The sequence below is a fragment of the Vigna unguiculata genome, chromosome 5, assembly GCF_004118075.2.
Source record: "Vigna unguiculata cultivar IT97K-499-35 chromosome 5, ASM411807v1, whole genome shotgun sequence".
NCBI lineage: Eukaryota > Viridiplantae > Streptophyta > Magnoliopsida > Fabales > Fabaceae > Vigna > Vigna unguiculata.
In genome coordinates, this window is record NC_040283.1 from 1,697,615 (window position 1) to 1,719,314 (window position 21,700).

At 31.9% G+C, this 21,700-nt stretch overlaps 2 protein-coding genes across 2 annotated transcripts; both read left to right on the forward strand.

The window, feature by feature from the left end:
• The first annotated feature begins 3,845 nt into the window (after nucleotides 1-3,845).
• LOC114183883 (RNA polymerase II C-terminal domain phosphatase-like 3) lies at nucleotides 3,846-10,138 on the forward strand. The gene is made up of 12 exons (XM_028071050.1): nucleotides 3,846-4,815; nucleotides 4,925-5,048; nucleotides 5,137-5,192; nucleotides 5,304-5,367; nucleotides 5,482-6,915; nucleotides 7,176-7,811; nucleotides 7,880-8,026; nucleotides 8,121-8,389; nucleotides 8,487-8,598; nucleotides 8,680-8,937; nucleotides 9,383-9,429; nucleotides 9,530-10,138. The coding sequence occupies exons 1-12, from the start codon at nucleotides 4,199-4,201 to the stop codon at nucleotides 9,591-9,593; spliced, it is 3,828 nt and encodes a 1,275-aa protein (XP_027926851.1). The 5' UTR covers nucleotides 3,846-4,198; the 3' UTR covers nucleotides 9,594-10,138.
• An 8,197-nt stretch (nucleotides 10,139-18,335) lies between these two features.
• Nucleotides 18,336-21,700, forward strand: LOC114183711 (serine carboxypeptidase-like 45). The gene is made up of 10 exons (XM_028070827.1): nucleotides 18,336-18,762; nucleotides 18,853-18,954; nucleotides 19,068-19,163; nucleotides 19,597-19,689; nucleotides 19,782-19,861; nucleotides 20,057-20,338; nucleotides 20,466-20,590; nucleotides 20,956-21,048; nucleotides 21,177-21,294; nucleotides 21,408-21,700. The coding sequence occupies exons 1-10, from the start codon at nucleotides 18,516-18,518 to the stop codon at nucleotides 21,555-21,557; spliced, it is 1,386 nt and encodes a 461-aa protein (XP_027926628.1). The 5' UTR covers nucleotides 18,336-18,515; the 3' UTR covers nucleotides 21,558-21,700.

The window sequence follows — 21,700 nt, forward strand, 5'->3', positions numbered from 1 at the left end:
TTTGATATTTGTACGAGTAAATTTATTTTGTTAATATTTTTTAACCATTAAATTTGGAAAAAAAAAAAAATGATGTGGGATCAGATCCCTTCTCTTAAGTCCTGTCCTGGATCCGTTTCAACTTTGCTATGATAGAATCTTTCACTCACGTCATTCCCCATCACATATGCTAGGGTTATTTTTGTAAAATTATAAAAATACTATATTGTTTACCTGCCAATCTCTTGGTGAGTGAGTGGATTGTAGATTTTCGATATCATGCATATTTGTGCTCACATTCACGCACAAATCCCTTCAAATGAACGAGGTACTCACTCATCAATCGGTCTTCTTGAACATTAATTCTCCCAATATGAACAGAACCTAAGTGTTACGAATATAAGCCGAATACAATTCTTATGTATCTGGCTTTTTAAATAATTTATTGTATTACTCTAAGCTTCATCTACATAATTAGAAAAAATTACACGCAATTACACACAATTACTTAACATATTAAATATATATTCTTTTGACCTAAATCAGTTTGAAAAAATCTTTAAATCAACTATAATGCATCAAATAGGAAATGATAAAGTTTCCACCAGAGTTTGGACACATTAATGATCCTTAAATTATGTTATTAATCCACAAGAAAATTGACTCTAAGTATTCAAAATTCAAAAACATTGACCATTATACCATTTTGTAAAAAAATAATTTTCTTGTTTTTAAGAGTGTTAATAGTAAATCAACAAAACATAAAAAATGAAAATATATTAAAAATTGATATTATTTACACCATCTCTTATGAATTCATCAAATAACAATGGATTTCGATTTCAACTCCAGTGTTGAAACCTTCATGAAATAAGTCATTGCCATACTCAACGATCATTTTCTGCTTGAAGAACACTACTCTCTAAATCCCATCCCATTAGACACTCCAATGATGTAATAAAAAAAGTTCGAGACAAAACTCAAGAAAACGAAAGTGGAGCTGAACCCTAAACCATAACACAATTTTCGTTTGCGTGAATTGCACTGTGCAACCAGATTTGAGAGAGCAAATTTTGGTGATATAGCGCGTTCGTTTTCGATCATTTGAACGGATATGGGAGAGTGTATTTAGGGGGTGGATGGATTAATCCATCCCCTCAAAATTGCAAAGATAGTGCATAATGTTTAGGTAGATGACGAAACTGCCCCTTTACTCTCATTTCCATGCAAGTAAAGCAGTGTGATTGTGAATGGTGGCCCGTCTCGTAACGGTGTTTTGAGAGGTGAGTTATGGTGTGTGTGTGTGTGTGTGTGATTGTTGAGTCCATGGAGGGGGGAGAAAATGAGGTGGTTGGGTGCGGTGGGCGAGGAAGAGGATGAAGAAGGGGTGGTTGTGGTTGCACGAGGTGGTGGGGTGGTGATATGCATCGGTGCTGCAAGTGTGTGTTGAGTGGATGGCACTAGTTACGTAACCGGTGCCTTGGTTATGAAGGGAATGACATCGGTTACGACACCAGTGTCGTTGGGTATTTTGTTTTTTTCACATTATGTTTTTTTTTGCAAGTGAATGAGTTGCTTGCAAGTCGTCGGAGTTGCCGAAGGAGTTGTGTGTCTCCACAACTGGTGAAGGTGGTCGGCCAAAGCTATTGGTTTCTTCGTCGGAGTGAGTTTTTTTTACGCTGTTTGGATAATTTTATTGTATGTGAATGGATAATTTTATAATATCTGGGTGATCTGATATTGCAGGCAACAACAAGCACAGACAAATAGACGCAGAGATAAGAAAATTTGGAAGTGTCAAAAATGATTTCAAAGTATTCACATATGCACAGCTTGTTAAAGCAATAAATAACTTCAGTTCTGAAAGCCTGATCGATGAAGGTGGATTCGAGAATGTTTACAAAGGATACACAAAAAGTGTTGAACAAATATGCCTTGTATTTTATTATCTAATAATGCTTAGAGCTTTTCACAAGGTTATGAAAATCTCATGTAAAGAATTTTGTGTTCAGACTATAGTTGTAAAGGTACTGAACAGGGACGGAGCACAAGGAACATGAGAATTTTTTGTTGAAATTTAGGAATTATTTTAAGAACATTAATTAAAAAAATTCATCTCTTTTTATACAGAGGTATTATGGTAACTTAATAAATGTATCTATTTTAACAATTAATTTTATCTATCACATTAATCAAATCTCTCACTAACTTTTATAAAATTTATCTACAAATTCACTCACTTCACTCTCTAAATTCACTCAAAATAACACAAAAATCCATCCACCCAGATCTATGCAAATCCATCTTCCTACACTCTCCCATATCCACTCCCCCATAGGAACAAAGCCTAAAACACTAAATCATATATCCTAAATCCTAGAAACTAAATCATAGACTATAAATTTTAGACCATAAACCCTAAACACTAAATCATAAACCATAAAACATTAACCATAACACCTAAACCCTAACACCTAACACATAACAATAACCCATAACCCATAACACCTACCTATAACCCCTAATCATACATCATAAGCCCCAAACACTTAAACCATATACCATAATTAGGTATGCTAATGAGACGGGTATGAGTAGTAGCCCCGTACCTTACTTGCTAGATAAATATTTGTCTCGTATCCGTATCCATATCTGTCAGATATCCGTTATGCGGATACCTACATAAATTTTTAATATCTACGGATATTCACGGATACTCGGAATTATTTACAAAAGAAAATAAAAAAATATATTTAATAACATATTTTAATCATAAATTCAAATCAAATACAATATATAACATTCATAAATTTTAAATAAAATTTAAATAATCCACAATTTAAATAATGTTGAATAACAATTTACAAATAAATTGATTTTTTTTAAAACTAATCAATAAAAAGATAACTTATTCAAAATCAATATATTAATATTTTAATAATATTTTTTTATTTATTTAATTTAGACTTTTTCAGAAAAATATGTTTCAGATTTTAACTTAAACAAGATAAATATGTAACTAAAGGAAGGTAACAAAAAGAAAAAAGAATGTAACTAAAGGAACTTAACAAACAAAAATTTAAATTCTGTTACGCAATATATTTTTATTAATATTTTATATGTCCTAAATCTATAACAATATATAAAGGGTATTCCCCATCACTTTTTAAAATACCGATTTTACCCTTTAAATATAATAATTTATTAAATTTTTAAAAATTGACCGTTACTTTTACAAACTTTTTATAAAATCAGATGTCTCTGCTCCTTCTCTTATTCTTTATTTATCAATGGTTATTCTTATATCTATTCTGATATATTTCACTTTATTTTTAATAAATATAATTTTAATATATATATATATATATATATATATATATATATATATATATAAACTTAATAACATTATAATATTATCACCTACTAATATAATATCACGCATATTTAAAAAATACATATACACAGACGCGATAGACATGTGTTACGCTAGTAATAATAATAATAATAATATTTGAACGAGACATGTATACAGTATACGAAGAAATCTCAAAAGATATAATCTGAAATGAAAGAAATATGTATCTATAATTGCATAAATTAATGAAAAAAGATATTAGAAGTATGAAAACGATCGTTTAAAAACATGGTTAAAATTATTTAACGGAAAAAGGGAAACACAGGAATAGTGTTACTCGTAATAGTATAGGTTGTACTTGGGTCATTCTCGTTCGTAAGCAACTAAGCCCACGGTGTTCTTTTCGCGGATCAGTGACGTGGACGGTCTAGATTCAAAACCCCATCACACTTAGATTCTCCTTCGTATCGTATCCCTATAAAACCCTCTCTCGCTCCGTGATTTTCCTATTCTTCCGCCACCTTCGCGTATCATATTTTCTTTCTGTTTTTCATTATCAATTATTATTATAAACAATTTTCACTATTATCGTTACTGTTCTTTCTCTCTCTTCGTTCTTTCGAAAAACCTGATTGCTTCATCGCTCGTCGGATCTGAAGAGAACTCTGCGATTCCGATCTCACGAAACAGATCCGACACCGTGAAACTTCGGATTTAGTTTTAGCACTGTTATTGCGCCCTAAATCTTGCAAGTTTCGAAGGACCCAAATTTAAACCCTAATTTAATCACTTCGCCATAAAACTTTTCCGCCATTTAGATCGTGCGATTCGTGGCGGTTTATTTGCTGTTTGTCTCTGCTTTCTATGGTTTTCGGATCGTTGTTGGATTGTCAGAAATTGGGAAAATTGGAGAAGATGGTTAAGGGGGTTGAGGATGTGGAAGAGGGCGAGATTTCGGATACTGCTTCGGTGGAAGAGATTTCAGAAGCGGATTTCAATAAGCAAGATGTTAAGGTGAATAATAACAATAAGCCCAATGGAAGTGATGCTAGGGTTTGGGCTGTTCGTGATCTTTACTCAAAGTACCCTACTATTTGCCGGGGATATGCTTCGGGTTTGTATAACCTTGCTTGGGCACAAGCCGTGCAGAACAAGCCTTTGAATGATATTTTTGTGATGGAACTGGATTCTGACGCCAATGCTAATGGTAACAACAACTCCAATCGACCGTCTTCTGTTTCAGTGAATCCTAAAGAGGTGGTTGTTGTGGATATGGACAAAGAGGAAGGGGAGTTGGAGGAAGGTGAGATTGATGCCGACGCTGACCCTGAAACAGAGGCAGAGAGTGCTGTGGCTGCTTCTGTTGTTTCAGAGACCGTTTCTGATTCTGAGCAGTTTGGTGTGAAGAAGGGTGTTTCTGATTCTGAGCAGCTTGGTGTGAGGGATGTTCTGGAGGGTGTTACAGTTGCTAATGTGGCGGAGTAAGTGGTACTGTTCATCGGGGGGTTTTGTTCCTTTTCACTGAATTTTTGGCATTGGAGACACATTACAAGTTCGTCAAATTAAATAGACTGTGATTTATTATTGCAGGTCATTTGCTCAAACTTCCAGTAGGCTGCTTAATACCCTTCCTGAGGTGTTCTCTAGACCTGCTGATTCTGAGAAGGATGATCTCATGCGATTGTCATTTAATGCAATTGAAGTGGTTTATTCTGTAAGACCTACCATATTTGCTGCTTTTGTTGATATCGTTCCTTTTTCTAGTGGGAATTTTGTCTTGATTGTTTTATGATTTATTTTAGGTATTTCGCTCTATGGACTCTTCGGACAAGGAACAGAACAAGGATAGCATTTTAAGGTTCTTTTTTTTTTTTTTTTTCAAAATACAAGTTGTTAGGTTGTGCCTTGAATTATTTCAAGGGTCTTCTATCACTAACTCATGTTTCCTTGGCTACAATTTTCATTTCAGATTACTTTCTTCTGTTAATGATCAACAACAGGCTCAATTATTTTCTCCAGAGCATATAAAAGAGGTGACGTTTAATGAAAGTGAAATTAATTTTTTTTTCAATTATCTTTGTCATAATTTTCAATTTGAAAATTCAAAGATGGGATATAATCTGAAATGTGGTTGTTCCTTCGATCAGATACAGGGCATGATGACTGCAATTGATTCTGTTGGTGCTTTAGGAAATAGCGAGGCTATTTACATTAAGACAGAATCTCAGACCCCGGAGATAAAGTCTCAGGAAAATTCAGCTTTAGAAGTGCAGACCCATGGTATAAATATTCAGGAAAATCAAGCAGTTGAAGTATCTGCATTGATTTCTTCTATTAAGCCTTTGCATAGTGACATAATTGGGGGATCACGGGCTTTAAAATTTGGACAAAATAGTATTAAAGGTAGAGGAGTTCTGCTCCCCCTGCTAGACCTTCACAAGGATCATGATGCAGACAGTTTACCCTCACCAACCCGAGAGGCACCTTCCTGCTTCCCTGTGAATAAATTACTTTCTGTTGGAGAGGCCACGGTTAAATCTGGTTCAGCAGCTAAGATGCAGCCTGGGAAGATGGAAGTTGACAGTGAAGGTTGTAAATTTCATCTGTATGAAACTGATGCTTTGAAAGCTGTTTCCACATATCAACAGAAGTTTGGTCGAAGTTCCCTTTTTACAAATGATGAACTTCCAAGTCCAACTCCTTCGGGTGACTGCGATGATATGGTTGTTGATACAAACGAGGAGGTCTCCAGTGCATCTACTGGTGGTTTTTTAACAAGCACTAAGCCAACCCTTATAGATCAGCCACCTGTTTCTGCTACTTCCATGGATAACTCCAGAATGCTTGGATTGATTAATTCTAGAGTTGATGCAGCAGGTCCGGGGTCTTTCCCTGTGAAAAGCTCGGCAAAGAGTAGAGATCCTAGGCGTCGACTTATTAATTCTGAAGCAAGTGCTGTGGATAACCAGTCCATTGTGATAAATAATATGCCTAAAGTGGAATATGCTGGATCAACAATGTCAAGGAAACAAAAGGCTGTTGAGGAGCCTTTTGATGTAACTGTATCAAAAAGACTAAAAAGTTCATTGGAAAATATTGAGCATAATTCGAGTCAAGTAAGAACTATAGCTGGAACTGGAGGTTGGTTGGAAGATAATACTGGGCCTGGGACTCAGTTGGTAGAGAAGAATAATTTAATGGACAAATTTGCACCTGAACCCAAAAAGACTTTGAATACAGTCAGTAGCACTTCTTCTGGTTCTGTTAGTTTCAATGCAACAAACATTAGAAATGAACAGGCGCCACTTGCAAGTAGTAATATACCGTCTTCCTTACCTGCTATATTGAAAGATATAGTTGTAAATCCAACCATGTTGCTAGGCTTAATTTTCGAGCAGCAAAACAGATTAAGAAATGCCGTGAATAAATCTTCTGATTCTGCTACAAATATGCTGCTGCATCCAACAAGCTCAAATTCGGCAACGGGAACAGACTCCACTGTGAGTATTGGTTCATCAATCGCCACTGCTCTTCAAACTTCTGTTGGAATGCTTCCAGTTTCATCACAATCAGCTTCTACGGTAAAATGCTTTAATGAGATTGTTTGTCTTGTCAATCTTTGAATATTCACTTCTCTCTGCGGTGTTATTATCCAATTATAAATTTATTTCTTCCTATTGTTTCTTAAGATTAAATTGAATTTTTAACATTATGATCCTTGATTATGGATGAGCTTTAGATTAAAGAATTGATTTGAGAATTTGAAAGTGAATTAAGTGTCATAAAATCCCCTTCAAGCTCATTGTATTTTACATTTTTTTATGTGGTTGACTGGAATCAGGCACAAAGCCTTCAAGATGATCATTCAGGAAAGATTCGCATGAAACCCCGTGATCCAAGGCGCATTCTACACACTAATAACTCTGTTCAAAAGAGTGGGAACATAGTGAATGAGCTACACAAAGCCATTGTATCCCCTGTGCCTAACAGCCAGGTAACTGGGAACAATGTCAATACCCAGAAGCTGGAAGGCAGAGTGGATACTAAATTAGTACCTACTCAATCAGGTGCAGCACCTGATATTACTCGGCAATTCACCAAGAATCTGAAAAACATTGCTGATATTATGTCTATTTCCCAAGAATCATCTACTCACTCTACTGCAGCTCAAAGTTTTTCTTCTGCATCTGTCCCCCTTAATATAGATAGAGGGGAGCAGAAATCTGTTGTGTCAAACTCTCAGAACTTGCAAGCTGGCATAGTAGGACCAGCTCAGGAAATATGTGCACCTGGTACCTCCCGATCCCAGAATACATGGGGAGATGTTGAACATCTTTTTGAAGGTTATGATGAGCAGCAGAAGGCTGCTATTCAGAGGGAGAGGGCAAGGAGGATCGAAGAACAGAATAAAATGTTTGCCGCTAGGAAATTGTGTCTTGTATTGGACCTAGATCACACACTACTTAATTCTGCCAAGGTAAAAATTGCATGAAGTTAGTTCTCTTGGATTAAAGTTTGTGTTACTGCATGCTAACATTTTCTCAGTTTGTGGAAGTTGATCCTGTGCATGACGAAATATTGAGAAAAAAAGAAGAACAGGACCGTGAGAAGCCTCACAGACATCTTTTTCGCTTTCCTCATATGGGAATGTGGACTAAACTCAGACCAGGAATCTGGAACTTCTTGGAGAAGGTAACATGAATTCTATTATTTGCTTTAGGCCTGCCATATTACAAGGGCCACATTTGGAATTAAAAGATTCACAGCTTTCCCACATGCTTTATAGGCTAGTAAGCTCTATGAGCTACATCTTTACACTATGGGAAACAAACTATATGCAACAGAAATGGCAAAGGTACTTGATCCAAAGGGAGTTCTGTTTGCTGGAAGAGTTATTTCTAGAGGTGATGATACTGATTCAGTTGATGGCGAGGAGAGGGCTCCCAAAAGCAAAGATTTGGAAGGCGTTTTGGGAATGGAATCAGCAGTTGTAATCATAGATGATTCTGTGAGGGTTTGGCCTCATAACAAACTGAACTTGATAGTGGTGGAAAGGTCTGTCTAACATGGGTTTTGAACTCATGCAATTCTCTTTTGGTTTTGTATATTGTACCAATGCATCGTCCCTATATTAATTTTTAATATATTGTAGGTATACGTACTTCCCCTGTAGTAGACGTCAGTTTGGATTGCCTGGTCCTTCCCTTCTTGAGATTGATCACGATGAGAGACCTGAAGCTGGAACTCTGGCTTCCTCTTTGGCAGTGAGTTTTTAGTAGTTTTTTTCTCCTGAATTTTGGATGGCTTGTTATTCCAGTTGATAATTTCTTCGCTCCCCTCGTTAGGTTATTGAGAGAATACATCAAAACTTTTTTGCTTCTCAATCCTTAGAAGAAGTTGATGTCAGAAATATACTAGCGTCAGAGCAGAGAAAAATCTTAGCTGGTTGTCGTATAGTATTTAGTAGGGTGTTTCCTGTTGGTGAAGCAAATCCTCACCTTCACCCATTGTGGCAGACAGCTGAACAGTTTGGTGCTGTGTGCACCAACCAGATTGATGAACAAGTTACTCATGTAGTTGCGAATTCCCTGGGGACTGATAAGGTATAGTTTTATGTTCTAAGTCTCTGCGTTATGTTAGTGTCTGTCTACAAAGCATGCATTGTTTTGTTTATTTGTTGTATTAAACTAGTCAACAAAATTAGATTCTGCATTGCTATAGTTCTTCATAATATATCAGAGTAACCCTTGATGGGATAAAAGGGCTATCTAACGATGAAATTGAGTGGAAATGAAATTATTTGCGGTTTAATTCTTAATAGTCCACGGCATGTTTACAGACAACTGATGAAAGACCATTTTACTTGTGCCAGTTAGAAGGCACCGGTTTTCTCTTCTTTTCTGCAGCTACTATAATTTATTTGCTTATTCCCACAATCCCACCAGGATGAACATGATTTAAAATCTTCACTCCTAGTTCTTGTGCATTAAATTTTGAAGCCTGACAAGTGCCACTTTATTTATTTATTTTTCCTTTTTAATTGAGCAGGTGAATTGGGCTCTTTCCACTGGAAGATTTGTTGTCCATCCTGGCTGGTGAGTTTGTCAGAATTTACATTTATGCTAGTCCTTCTGTCCTTTTTTGTTCTTGAATTTGACATGTGCTGCTTCTTTCCCCTTCCCTTATGAAAAACAGGGTGGAGGCATCGGCATTGCTATATAGGAGGGCGAATGAGCAAGATTTTGCCATTAAACCATAAAAAAGAAACCGACTTAATTCTCTTTCATTAACTAAAATTGTGATTAACATAAATCAAGAATCACATTGATTTTGGGGGAGTGAAACCATTAGATCAGAAGTGGTCAGCAGAGATAGTTTTAATTCATGATGACTGTGAATGGAGATGGTGGTTGGCGAGTGTATGTAGTTTTACTAAGATGACTAGCCAGTTGTTGAGGAGTTAAATGGAGGACCCTTGTGATTCATGGGACATAAGGGATCGGTGCTGTAGGCTTGACAGAATTGGTTGACTGGCGTAGGCACTAGGTGAGTTATATTTTGTGGGGTGGCCATTGTGAGTAGTTCCCCTAGAAAATTTTGCCTGAGATGGTAGAGTGTGAAATTTATTTGTTGCTGACAAAATGAAAGTTAAATACCTGAGTCTTAAAGAGTTAAATGTGGAGGAACTTAGCCTGAGGTAAAAGGAGGTATACAAGGAAGAGATGATAGACCAGTTGAGTCGGGATGTTTGAAAATGGATTCATGGCCGAGCAAAATGAGTTTCTGATAACTGAATTTGTATATGACTGCGTCACTGTAAAAGCATTTGAAGGGTTTAAAGTAAATCACACCATTCACTACTCCCTCCCCCAAAACAACAAAAGCTTTGCAGGGAGGGGGCAAAGGGTAGAAAATGAAAGTAATCATTTATAAGTCTAACCGTGATTTTTAGTCTAAAGCTTTTGCTTGCTATTTCCTTCAATTTATGCGGATTGCGCTGCTTTACAACAATCCAATGAAAATCTTGAAAATTTTGTTAAATTGGCATTCCAATTCAATATTTCATTTAAAGCCCTTGGGGCCAAAATAGTAAAAGAATAAAATTCGTGGTCTGTATATATGCCCCAACAATAAAGATACAGATTCTTGTGCAGTACTGAAAAAGGACCACACAAATTGTACCCTTCTATAAGAATCATGTTGTCCTGTCTGTTCATTTTTGGCAACATTATTGATCCCTTGTTTGCCCTCTTGGTCAAGCTGGCACCTCATTAAAACTCTGCCTCCCAGTAAACTAAGTATCTATAAACTTCATTTTAATAATAAAATGTTTTTATGTTAACGTTGCTGTGCTGTTTTGCATTTATTTTCTGTTCTTTTATACAATCTTGAAAAATAATGTAACTGTCCCATAGTGTTTTAAGATGTTATGTTTTTACGTAATTAACATAGTGATAAGAGGGTCCTTTATTAGAGTACACTTTCTAAAGAGTCATGCCACTAGATTTTCTTACACTCTTTTTAAACATTTTTAGAAGTAATATGAAGAGAAGAATTTTTTTAAAAAAGTTGCTTTTTTATAAATTAAATTAATTGTGTATAAGTTATTTTTGGACAAAGTAGTATAAGAAAACAATACAAAGAAATTAATTTACTTCCCCTTTTATGTTTTTAATTAATATTATAAATTTTAAAATGATCCAGTTAGTTTAACATTTCTTTTGTCAACTATATTTCATGAAAGTATTTGAAGATACTAAACTTATAGTTTTTCATCAAAAAGGAATTAATTGACACATACATCACTTGGGCTATAATTTTTCTTGATCCAAAAAAAAAATGGACTATTTGAATCCATTTAATTTTTTTTCATAAAATATAACATATTAAACTTCTGGGGTCTTTCTTCCTGCACCTCCAAAATTTCTTCTACACCTCCAAACTTTTTTTAAATTCCCAAAAAACCCTTTGACCATTTAAGAAAATCCGCAAACACCACACCCCCAAAATTATGTTGACTTCCGGAAGTCAAAATATATCACCGGAAGTCGATTTTCGGAAGTCAAAAATGATCTCCGAAAATCAAAAATCATCACCGGAAGTCGACTTCCGGAAGTCAAAAAAAAATTTCGGAAGTCGACTTCCGGAAGTTAAAAAATATTTGACTTCCGGGAAGTCAAAGAAAAATTCTTCGACTTCCGTAAGGTAAATTTTTTTTTTTTTTAACATTTTTAATTTATTTTAGAATTTGTATTTTTTAACTTTAAATAATATTAAATAAATATAAATATAAAAATAAAAATAAGTAAAATTAAAATAATATTAAACTCTAAATTACAAAAACAAAAAAATAAAAAAATTCTGCTTCATTTAATTTTATTTAATATTTAAATTCATTTTAAAATAATAAAACTTTAAATAAAAAACAATATAATTTTTTTAATTCTTTTTTATTTTTATTAAATTTTTAAAAAATTATATAAAAATAAATTTAAATTTAAAAATATAAAAAAATATATAATTGAAAAAGTTTTAAAATGTTTAAAATAACAAAACTTTAAAATTAAAAAAAATGAAAAAAAAAAAATATATATATATATATATACACGGAAGTCGACTTCCGGTATATATATATATAAACGGATTTTGACTTCCGTTTATATATATATATACGGAAGTCCGACTTCCGTATATATATATATATATATATATATATATATATATATATATATATATATTTTTATTATTATTTTTTTTTAATTTTTTTTTAATTTTTCTAGAAATTTTGAAATAATATAAATAAATAATATATAAATAATCAAATTTAAAATAAAAATAAATAGAAATATTCTTTAAAATGATATATAATTTATTTTAAATTTGATTATTAATATATGTTATTTCAAATATAATTTTTTTAATTCTTTTTTATTTTTATTAAATTTTTAATAAATTATATAAAAATAAATTTAAATTTAAAAATATAAAAAATGTATAACTGAAAAAATTTTAAAAATTTAATTAAAATTAAATATTTAAATTTTAAGCAGAATTAAAAAATTCAAATAAAATATAAAATAATATACATAAAATATATAAATAAAATATTTATAAGAATATCAATAAAATAAGTAAAAGTAAAAATAAAATTCAAAAATAATTTAAATTATAATAATAAAACTTTATAAAATATATATGTTTTATAATTTTTAATACCGGAAGTCGACTTCCGTTTGTATATATATACGGAAGTCCGACTTCCGTTTTATATATATATATATATTTTTCCATTTTTAAATTATTTAAAGTTTTATTATTTGAATTTAAATTATTTTTCAATTTTGTTTTTTAATTTTTTATTTAGTAATTTTATTATTTATTATTTTTTTATTTTTTAAAGTAATCTTTTTTAAATTTAAATGTTTTATAATTTTGTATACGTATTTTAAAAAATTAAATAAAATAAAATATTTTTTTTTTACATACGGAAGTCGACTTCCGTAATTTTTTTTGACTTCCGGAAGTCGACTTCCGGTGATGATTTTTGATTTCCGGAAGTCGACTTCCGGTGATGATTTTTGATTTTCGGAAGTCGACTTCCGGTGATGATTTTTGACTTCCGGAAGTCATATATTTTGACTTCCGGAAGTCGACATCCGGAAGTATTTTTGGGGGTGTGATGTCCGTGCGTTTCTTTAAATGGTCAAAGGGTATTTTGGGAATTTTAAGATTTTTTGGAGGTGCAGAAGAAATGCTTGGAGGTGTAGGAAGAAAGACCCAACTTCTGTTATGGGTTTTTCTTTTTCTGTTTTTATGGGTTGGTGGGTTCTTTCTAAGTTAGTTTTTGCTGCTTTGAATATGAGAGTCAGATTTGGACTACACTGAAATGGATAGTGCATGAGACAAAATTCGGACTTTGTACATAGTCTTCACATCACAGATTTTAAGTTCAGACTTTTTACAAACCCAATAATGTTATGTTCACAAAGAAACCATTTGAACAGAGTCTAGTTAGATGTGCGAGTATATAATAAACATAATAAAATAACACTTGGAGGGGTAAAAAAAATGTATATACATGTAAAACAGATTATGATTTTTTTAAAGTTGTTAATTTTAGTTAGGGATCATGAGTAAGTGTTTTATTTTTTAAGGTACAATCTATACCTTAAAAGAACTAACACTCAGTTTGGAAGGTAAGACCGAGAGTGAATAGGAAGAAAAAGGGAAGGGAACAGGGGACCATGGGTGTTTTTCTTTTCATAAATGTCAAAAAAAAAAAAGCACAGAAACTACTAAGACAATATAACAAATACAATATTAAACATTAATAAATAATTCATATTAAAATTAGTAATTCGTAATTTACAAAAGCAATTGGTACGTAGGTTGGTTTAGTAACTCATACCTAAGGTTAAATACAGTAAACCTAATGAATTTGTGTTTAGATATCAGTAGAAATAATTCAGGTATGAGTCTAACTCTTACATTAGATATAGATTACATTAAATGTGGATGATAAAGTTATACATCATATGAGAGCTTGAGTTAAAAATGTCAAATATTTATTAAGGCTAAAATCACATACTTGTAAGTTTTTCTTAATAAAATCTCATTGAAAGATAAAACCATGTACACTTCACTTGAGCCAACTTAGATAATATCTAGACAAATAGAAGCAGGACGGCAGGTAATGTCAAGAAATGTTCGTCGAGGTGCAAAATATGAGTACGTATTTTTCCAGCCAAACCGGTTACAGTAAGACCTACTGAAACACATATGTGTTCATGAAAATGATTTCTCGAATATTGGGTAGCTGTTGTTAAACATGAAAAAATACTTTATGAAATGGGTGGAGTACGAGTAAATATAACAAGAAAGACTATTTCAATAACATCATCCAAAATGTTGATATGAACTCAATTCATTATTTCAGATAATAAAAGAGAACCAAAGGATTAGTCAGTTTGTTTTGTGTATTATTTAAGAGTCCAAAATCAAGAAAGTTCTTAAATCATTGCGTGCTTTGGATATAAATGCCATAACCAAATACAATTACCAGATCTAATTTCAAAGAGGAGTCAAAAACCTTATTCATAAACAATCCAAATTAAGAAATGAAAAAAAAAACTATGATAGTGATGAGTGATCAACTAATTTAACTGCTCCTATAAACCTTAGAAAATAAATTCAAAATCTCAAACATTATCCCTCAGTTACAAAAACCGGTCTTAACTGACAAATGCAATCCAATCACAATCTTTACTATTAATTATTAAAAAACATTATTGGTCGCTTAAAAGTGTGCATGGAGATGTTAAAATGGTAACTTTTCAAATTTGAGGAATAAAAATTATTTATTTTTTTAATTTGATGGATAGAACCAAATTTTATTTAATTTTAAAGTAAAAAAAATTAAACCTTGATAAAAGGAAGTTTGAGTTGAGGATGAATTCCAAGGTAGTAAGGCAAAAGGAATAGAAAAAAAAGAAAAGAAAAATGTATGTAGATGAGGATAAAGTTGGTGCATTTGAATAAATGAATATTTTATAGTGTGTTCTGTCATAGAACACACCCTAAAAGCCCTACTTTCGTTTGTTTGTTAGAGTATAAAGCTTTTTACTGTGAAAAAAGAGAGAGAAAGAGAAACACAGTCCCATTCTAAAGGTGATTTTGACCTCATTCTCTTCTTTCTTATCCAACACATTCACTTTTTCATTCCTCATCATATTAATTTCAATAACACATCATCCTATTATTCCTTTCCAGACACCATCATTAACCAAGGATAATCATCATCATCATTTCAGAAGCAAAGATCATTAACCAAGAATAATATTGTACCTCAAATGGTGCTAAGCCATTATGATATCCATGACTGTTGTTAATTAATCAGTGACGTATTTTTTACTCATTCATTATTTTCAACACATTCTTTCTCATAAGTTAAAATAGATGTTTTCTGAGTTTTAACCTTCTTTTTCTGTCAAAAGAAAAGTTTTAACTATCTTTGATATGATCGATAGGATAAGCTTTTAGCAACATGCATGCATGGTAAGTGGTAATCATGAGTACCAACCAATGTGATTACCATATTCTATTCTACTGCATAATCATCTCAGGAAGAAAGAAAGAAGGTGAAATTTCCGATCTTCTATTTATTTTAAGTCTTATAGTTAATTATTTATACAGTTAAAAAAATTAAATATGTTTTTATTTCTGAACTTAGTAGTAAATTTTAAAATTAATCTATTTCAAAATTTTGGACTAATTTAATTATTTATTTTTGAAATACGTGGATTTAGTCTTTTTAATCAATTAATCAATTTTTGTTAAGTTTATTTGACATTTCAAACGCATTTCATAGTATTATTTGACTTAACATTAAAACGAAAATGTGTTTAACAGTATAAACAACTCAAATACAATTCTAAAATGCATACGAAACATCAAATAAACCTAACAAAATTTGATTAAAAGAACTAAATTCACGTATTTCGAAAGATAAATGACTAAATTGGCCAAAAATTTTCAAATAAACTAATTCCAAAATTTACTGAAAGTTAATAACAAAAACATATTTAACTCAAAAGTTAATATAATGATTGTGAAATGAACAACCTTATAAATTGAAAAAAATTATTCTCTTAAGATATATTACCTAACTTACCATTTTTTTTCTTATGTTTCTTGAATTGTGTAGGATAGATCTTAACGATGATGTACGTGTAAAATAATGTTACATCAATTATTAATCATTACCAACCTGATTTTGAAAAAAATTAATGAACTTTTATCACATGGATACTGTGATTATATATAAAATTATTTTTCACTTGTTATTGTATAATCTTTCTTTTATTCTCTTGGAAATAAATGCATATATTTCCCTTTCTATGTTATGTTTGTCTTATTTTGTTCATAGTTATCTCTTCTTTTTGTTTCACATAACTATTTTCTCTCTTTATTTTTTTTTCTCTTTTTTTTATTCTCATCTTTGTCTACCTTAAAATGGGTGGGAACATCGAATATTCGAAGCTGTGACATGTACTTCAATACCATATAGGACCTTTATTCTAGGTTTCACATATTCCTGCCACATTTTCCAACCATATGACCCATCTCTTAATTGTTGTTATACCTTAATTAGTTAAGTTTCTTGATCAGAGTTTAACATGTCAGGAATAGTTTAAGTATGAGTCAAAAAAGTTTTACTCTAGATATAATAGACAAAATTAAATATTATATAAAAATAAAAACACATAATACAATTATCTTAAGATTTTGATGTAAAACTGGTATAAAAAATCCTATATGTGTAAGACTAATATCATATAGTCATATTGAACAACAATATCTCAATTACTACAACTATAATCCATATATAAAAAAAATATAACCCAGCAAACCATAATCTTCTTACTATTTTATCCTCGTTTTTGCTTTTTTTTTTTTTATCATTTATCTTAAAGTTCAGATGAAATACTTTTATTGTTTTCACTGTGTTCAAGAAACATTTTTCTTGTTCTTTCTACTTTCTCTTTGAAAAGTTTGTTTTCTCTTTTTAAAGGCTTGCGTAAGAATAAGTTTTGTTCAGTTTACTATATATAATGACTTATTATTTCCTTGAAGATTCCACAGAATCTTCATAACTTTTCCAAAGTAACCTAATTAGAAGAGAGAGACTAATTCTCACTCCTTTTGCAGTATAATCTATTCTAGGCTTTCTTTTTAACTTTGCTATACTAAAAATGTTCACTAAAAAATAAAATATATGAAGAAAATATGAAGAACAAATAAGAGATCAATAACGAAATGATTTAGAGGCTCTTGGACAGAAAGGGATCCACTATGTTTTGTATAAATATTTGTATCCTTCTTCATTGTCTTTGTTGTGAAGATAATTATTTTTTAAAGAAAATGTTATTATTTTAATGGGTGTGTTTACTTTTAATAATTATTTTTTTATGATAATTAATTTTTTTATAATAATTTGGTTAGTAGATTTGAGAATTAAATAGACACACAAACACTTTGAACTTTCACTTCTTTGAATTTTAAAAATAAATATAAATAATTTTTTAAATTTTATTATAAATATTTAATTATTTCTTTATTTTGTAGATAATTTTTTTATTAAAATATTTATTTTATTTTAAAAATTATTAATTTTGAAAAATTTAAATGAATGAAACAGTTAAATCTAACACAAATATTACTTAAAAAGTAAAAATGATAAAATAATTATTTTAATTTTAAAAAATAATTATTTATTAAATGGCAAAATTATAAATAAAAATCTGAAAAGATATTTCCTATATATATATATATTTAATATTTTGAATCATTACTATTAATATAATTAATATTGTAAAATATATAATTATGTAACTAGGTTTCGATGTATTAATATAGCTAATTATTCAATCTCGAAAATTAGTGTGCAACAGTTAACCAAATCATAGGAAGACGTATCAAAATCTAACCAAAGCAAAATCATAAAGCATCTGAACTGATTTATTTAATTGAATTAACTTGTTTCAAAATTAAAAAAACTTTCATCTAAAACTTTATTTTGAGCTTTAAAAAAAAACTATTTCTTAAATTCAACCTATTTCATATTATACATAAGTTTAATAAACAAGATGAAGTATTCGAGAGAGGTCTTTATCAAGATACCACCTTTTAAAAAAAATATTTGAAAGTAAATAAAACAAAACCTCATTTGATCATTTTCTTAGAATTAATTTATACATGATAATTGCGGAGGCGAATGATGAAGGTCCATAACATCATTTCATTTAATTATTTAATTATCAGAACAATAAATTGTGATGAAGGAAGGGTGTTTGAAAAAATGCAAAAGTGAAAGTGGGGGAAAACAAACAGTGAGTGACAATAATAAAACAACTCAAATTGTCACACACGTGCATTTACACAGTGATTCGAATCAGCACATCACATTTCACTCACCACTTCACTCCACCCTCCACTGTACTTTCACTCCCTCCTCGCCAATTTCCAACCCCAAATTTCCAAACAAACCAAATCTCCAACTAATAAAAAGTATTGAAAAAGCAAAACGTTCCTACTTTTTATATAGGCACCACTTACTCTCACACACAACAATAACAACTAGCTTTTGCAACTGAAAGTGAAAGTAAGAAGCAAAAGCCAAGTCATGTGTTCTCTTCTTTGGAGTTCCATTGTTATGTGTGTAACAATTCAACTTCTTCAGCTTGGCATTGTGCACCCTTCACCCTCTCATATTAGGATCACTCACTTACCGGGCCAACCCCAAGTTGAGTTTCACCAGTTTTCAGGTTATGTAAATGTTGATGACAGAAACCAGCAAGCACTCTTTTTCTACTTTGCTGAAGCTGAAAAAGATGCAGCTTCCAAGCCCCTTGTTCTGTGGCTCAATGGAGGTGCTCCTCACTCCTAAAGGTTTCAATCAAAAAACAATTTTTAAGTTTGGAAACTTATGCTTTGTGTTGTTGTTTCATGTTTGTTTGAAGGGCCTGGTTGTTCTTCTCTTGGGGTTGGTGCGTTTTCAGAGAATGGACCATTTAGGCCCAAAGGAGAAGGCTTGGTTAGGAATCAATTCAGCTGGAACAGAGGTACCTACCTCTACACATTTGTATTTTTTTTTTCTATCAAATTGGGAACTTTCACTTTTAGTCTAAGAGCATAACTATGACATGTTAATTAGCATTGTGCTCATGTGTTGCAGAAGCTAATATGCTGTATTTGGAAACGCCAATTGGAGTTGGATTCTCTTACTCAACTGATACTTCTGCTTATGAGGGTGTGAATGACAAAATCACAGGCAAGTTTAATGTTCATCCTTCTATTTAACTTCAATAATTTTTTTGTACCCTACAAAATCATTCTCAATGTTATTGGTTAGAATGGTAATTGGTAAAGAACCATTAAATGCAGCATTTTCACCTGGCTAAAGTAAGGATTTGCTCAAGGAAGATTCGGATCAACTTTCTTTTTCTTCATTTTCCCCTTCTTAGTTCTCACTATCTCCCTTTTGCTTTTCTTGTTTTCTATCTTTACCTTTTGCAATATTCTGTCTCTTTTCCCCAAAGTTTTCTTATTAACATATTACTATTTCGCAAGCTGCTAATTTACTTTAAATTATGCCTTGTCCACTGACTAATTAGTGTTGTTTTTGTTTACAAAATTGACAGATCTGATCCTTCAAAGATTGCATTGATTTTCTGAAACTGGTTTCCTTTTTTTGTTTATTATAGCCAGGGATAACTTGGTGTTCTTGAAAAACTGGTTTATAAAGTTCCCAGAATACAGAAACAGAAGTTTATTCATTGTAGGAGAAAGCTATGCAGGTAACCCTTCATCTATTATATCTTTCGTGTACACTGAAGCAAGCCATAGTTAAATTATGCACCTATTTATATATTTTGGAATTTATCATTAGGCCATTATGTTCCTCAACTGGCTGAGCTTATGCTCCAATTCAACAAAAAGGAGAAGTTGTTCAATCTGAAAGGCATTGCTGTGAGTTATGGCACAAACTTCCAATTATTCTTCTTTTCTTTTTCCTGCCACGTGTCAGATTTCTTTTAATCTTTTGGTATCTGTAAATATTTTGTGAAAACTAGAAAACAACAAAGTTCAGCCAAAGATTTATCTATCAGTTTTTCATTTTGACTAAGCAATTCAGGCATCTGAAGCTGGTTTCCTTCATTGCAGCTTGGTAATCCAGTTCTAGAATTTGCCACAGATTTCAATTCGAGAGCAGAGTTCTTCTGGTCACATGGATTAATTTCAGATACAACGTACAAAGTGTTCTCTTCTGTTTGTAACTATTCAAGATATGTGAGGGAATACTACAATGGTGCTGTTTCTCCTGTCTGTTCAAGTGTTATGAGCCAAGTTAGTACAGAAACAAGTAGATTTGTGGACAAGTATGATGTGACCCTTGATGTTTGTTTATCTTCAGTGTTTTCACAAACCAAAGTCCTCAATCCCCAGGTGAGCTTATCTTATAGCTCTCTTTAATTCCATTTGTGTCACCAACAAACTTTACTTGATTTTCTATCCAACTTGAATCAAAGTACTGAGGCCATGAAATTCTGGTCTTGTTTTTCTTATCAAACAGCAAGTCACTGAAACGATAGATGTATGTGTGGAAGATGAAACAGTCAATTATCTGAACAGAAAAGATGTGCAATCAGCTTTGCATGCACGTCTTGTTGGAGTTCAAAGATGGTCTGCTTGCAGCAAGTAATCCCCCTCTCTTGCCTTCATTATTTATATTGTATATTTTCTTTTTTTTACAACCGTTAAAAAGTAGACTTTAAGTCTAACTCAATCCGCCAAAATCGACTTTTAAAATGAGGTTTGCACCCATTTATATATTATTAACTCGCCCTATCTCTAAGACTTCCAACAAAAACCATGGATAAGATAACATGTTCAGAAACTAATCTAGTTAAACATTAGTGTCCTGCATTGCCTCTCTTCATGAACATGTTTTCTAGTGTTACTCTCTAAAGTATTGACAGAAATTTCCAGTTACTTTATATTTTGTCTTAAAATATTAATCTCTAACTTTCTTTCCCAACTTCTTTATGATATATACTTGTCAGTGTCCTTGATTATGAGCTGCGTGACTTGGAAATACCAACAATCACTGTTGTGGGGAAGCTAGTACAGGAGGGAATACCCGTACTGGTATACAGGTACTTGTTTGAGTCCTTATGAAGTGAAATCTGTTGTAGATCAAATTTGAATTTGGCATGGCCTTAATCATTAATTAGTGTGTATTATTATTGTCTTTGAGAGTGAATTAATAACTCTTGTTATGCAGTGGTGATCAGGATTCAGTAATCCCTCTGACTGGAAGTAGAACATTAGTACATAAATTGGCAAAAAAGCTAGGATTGAAAACCACTGTGCCATACAGGGTGTGGTTTGAGAAGCAGCAGGTGAACCTTATTATGCTATTGAGTTTTGCTGAGATTATGTACAAATTAAACTCAACTTGCTTGTTCATAGAATTTGTAATTGAATTTTTGTTGTGCTTATGAAATATTTTCAGGTGGGTGGGTGGACTCAAGTTTATGGTGACATTCTTTCATTTGCCACCATCAGAGGAGCATCACATGAGGCTCCATTTTCACAGCCTGAGAGGTCACTGGTGCTGTTCAAGTCCTTCTTAGAAGGACGACCAATGCCACAAGAGTTTTGATAACTAAAAGATTATATGTTGCGGTTTTGGCAAAATGTGATTGTTGAATTGTAGTTTATTTGGTTTCACTGCCATTTTGGAGTGTAGAAAATTTTGTAAAGTGTTCAAGTAAGAAGGGAATGTGTTTTTATCTTCTTTCTCCA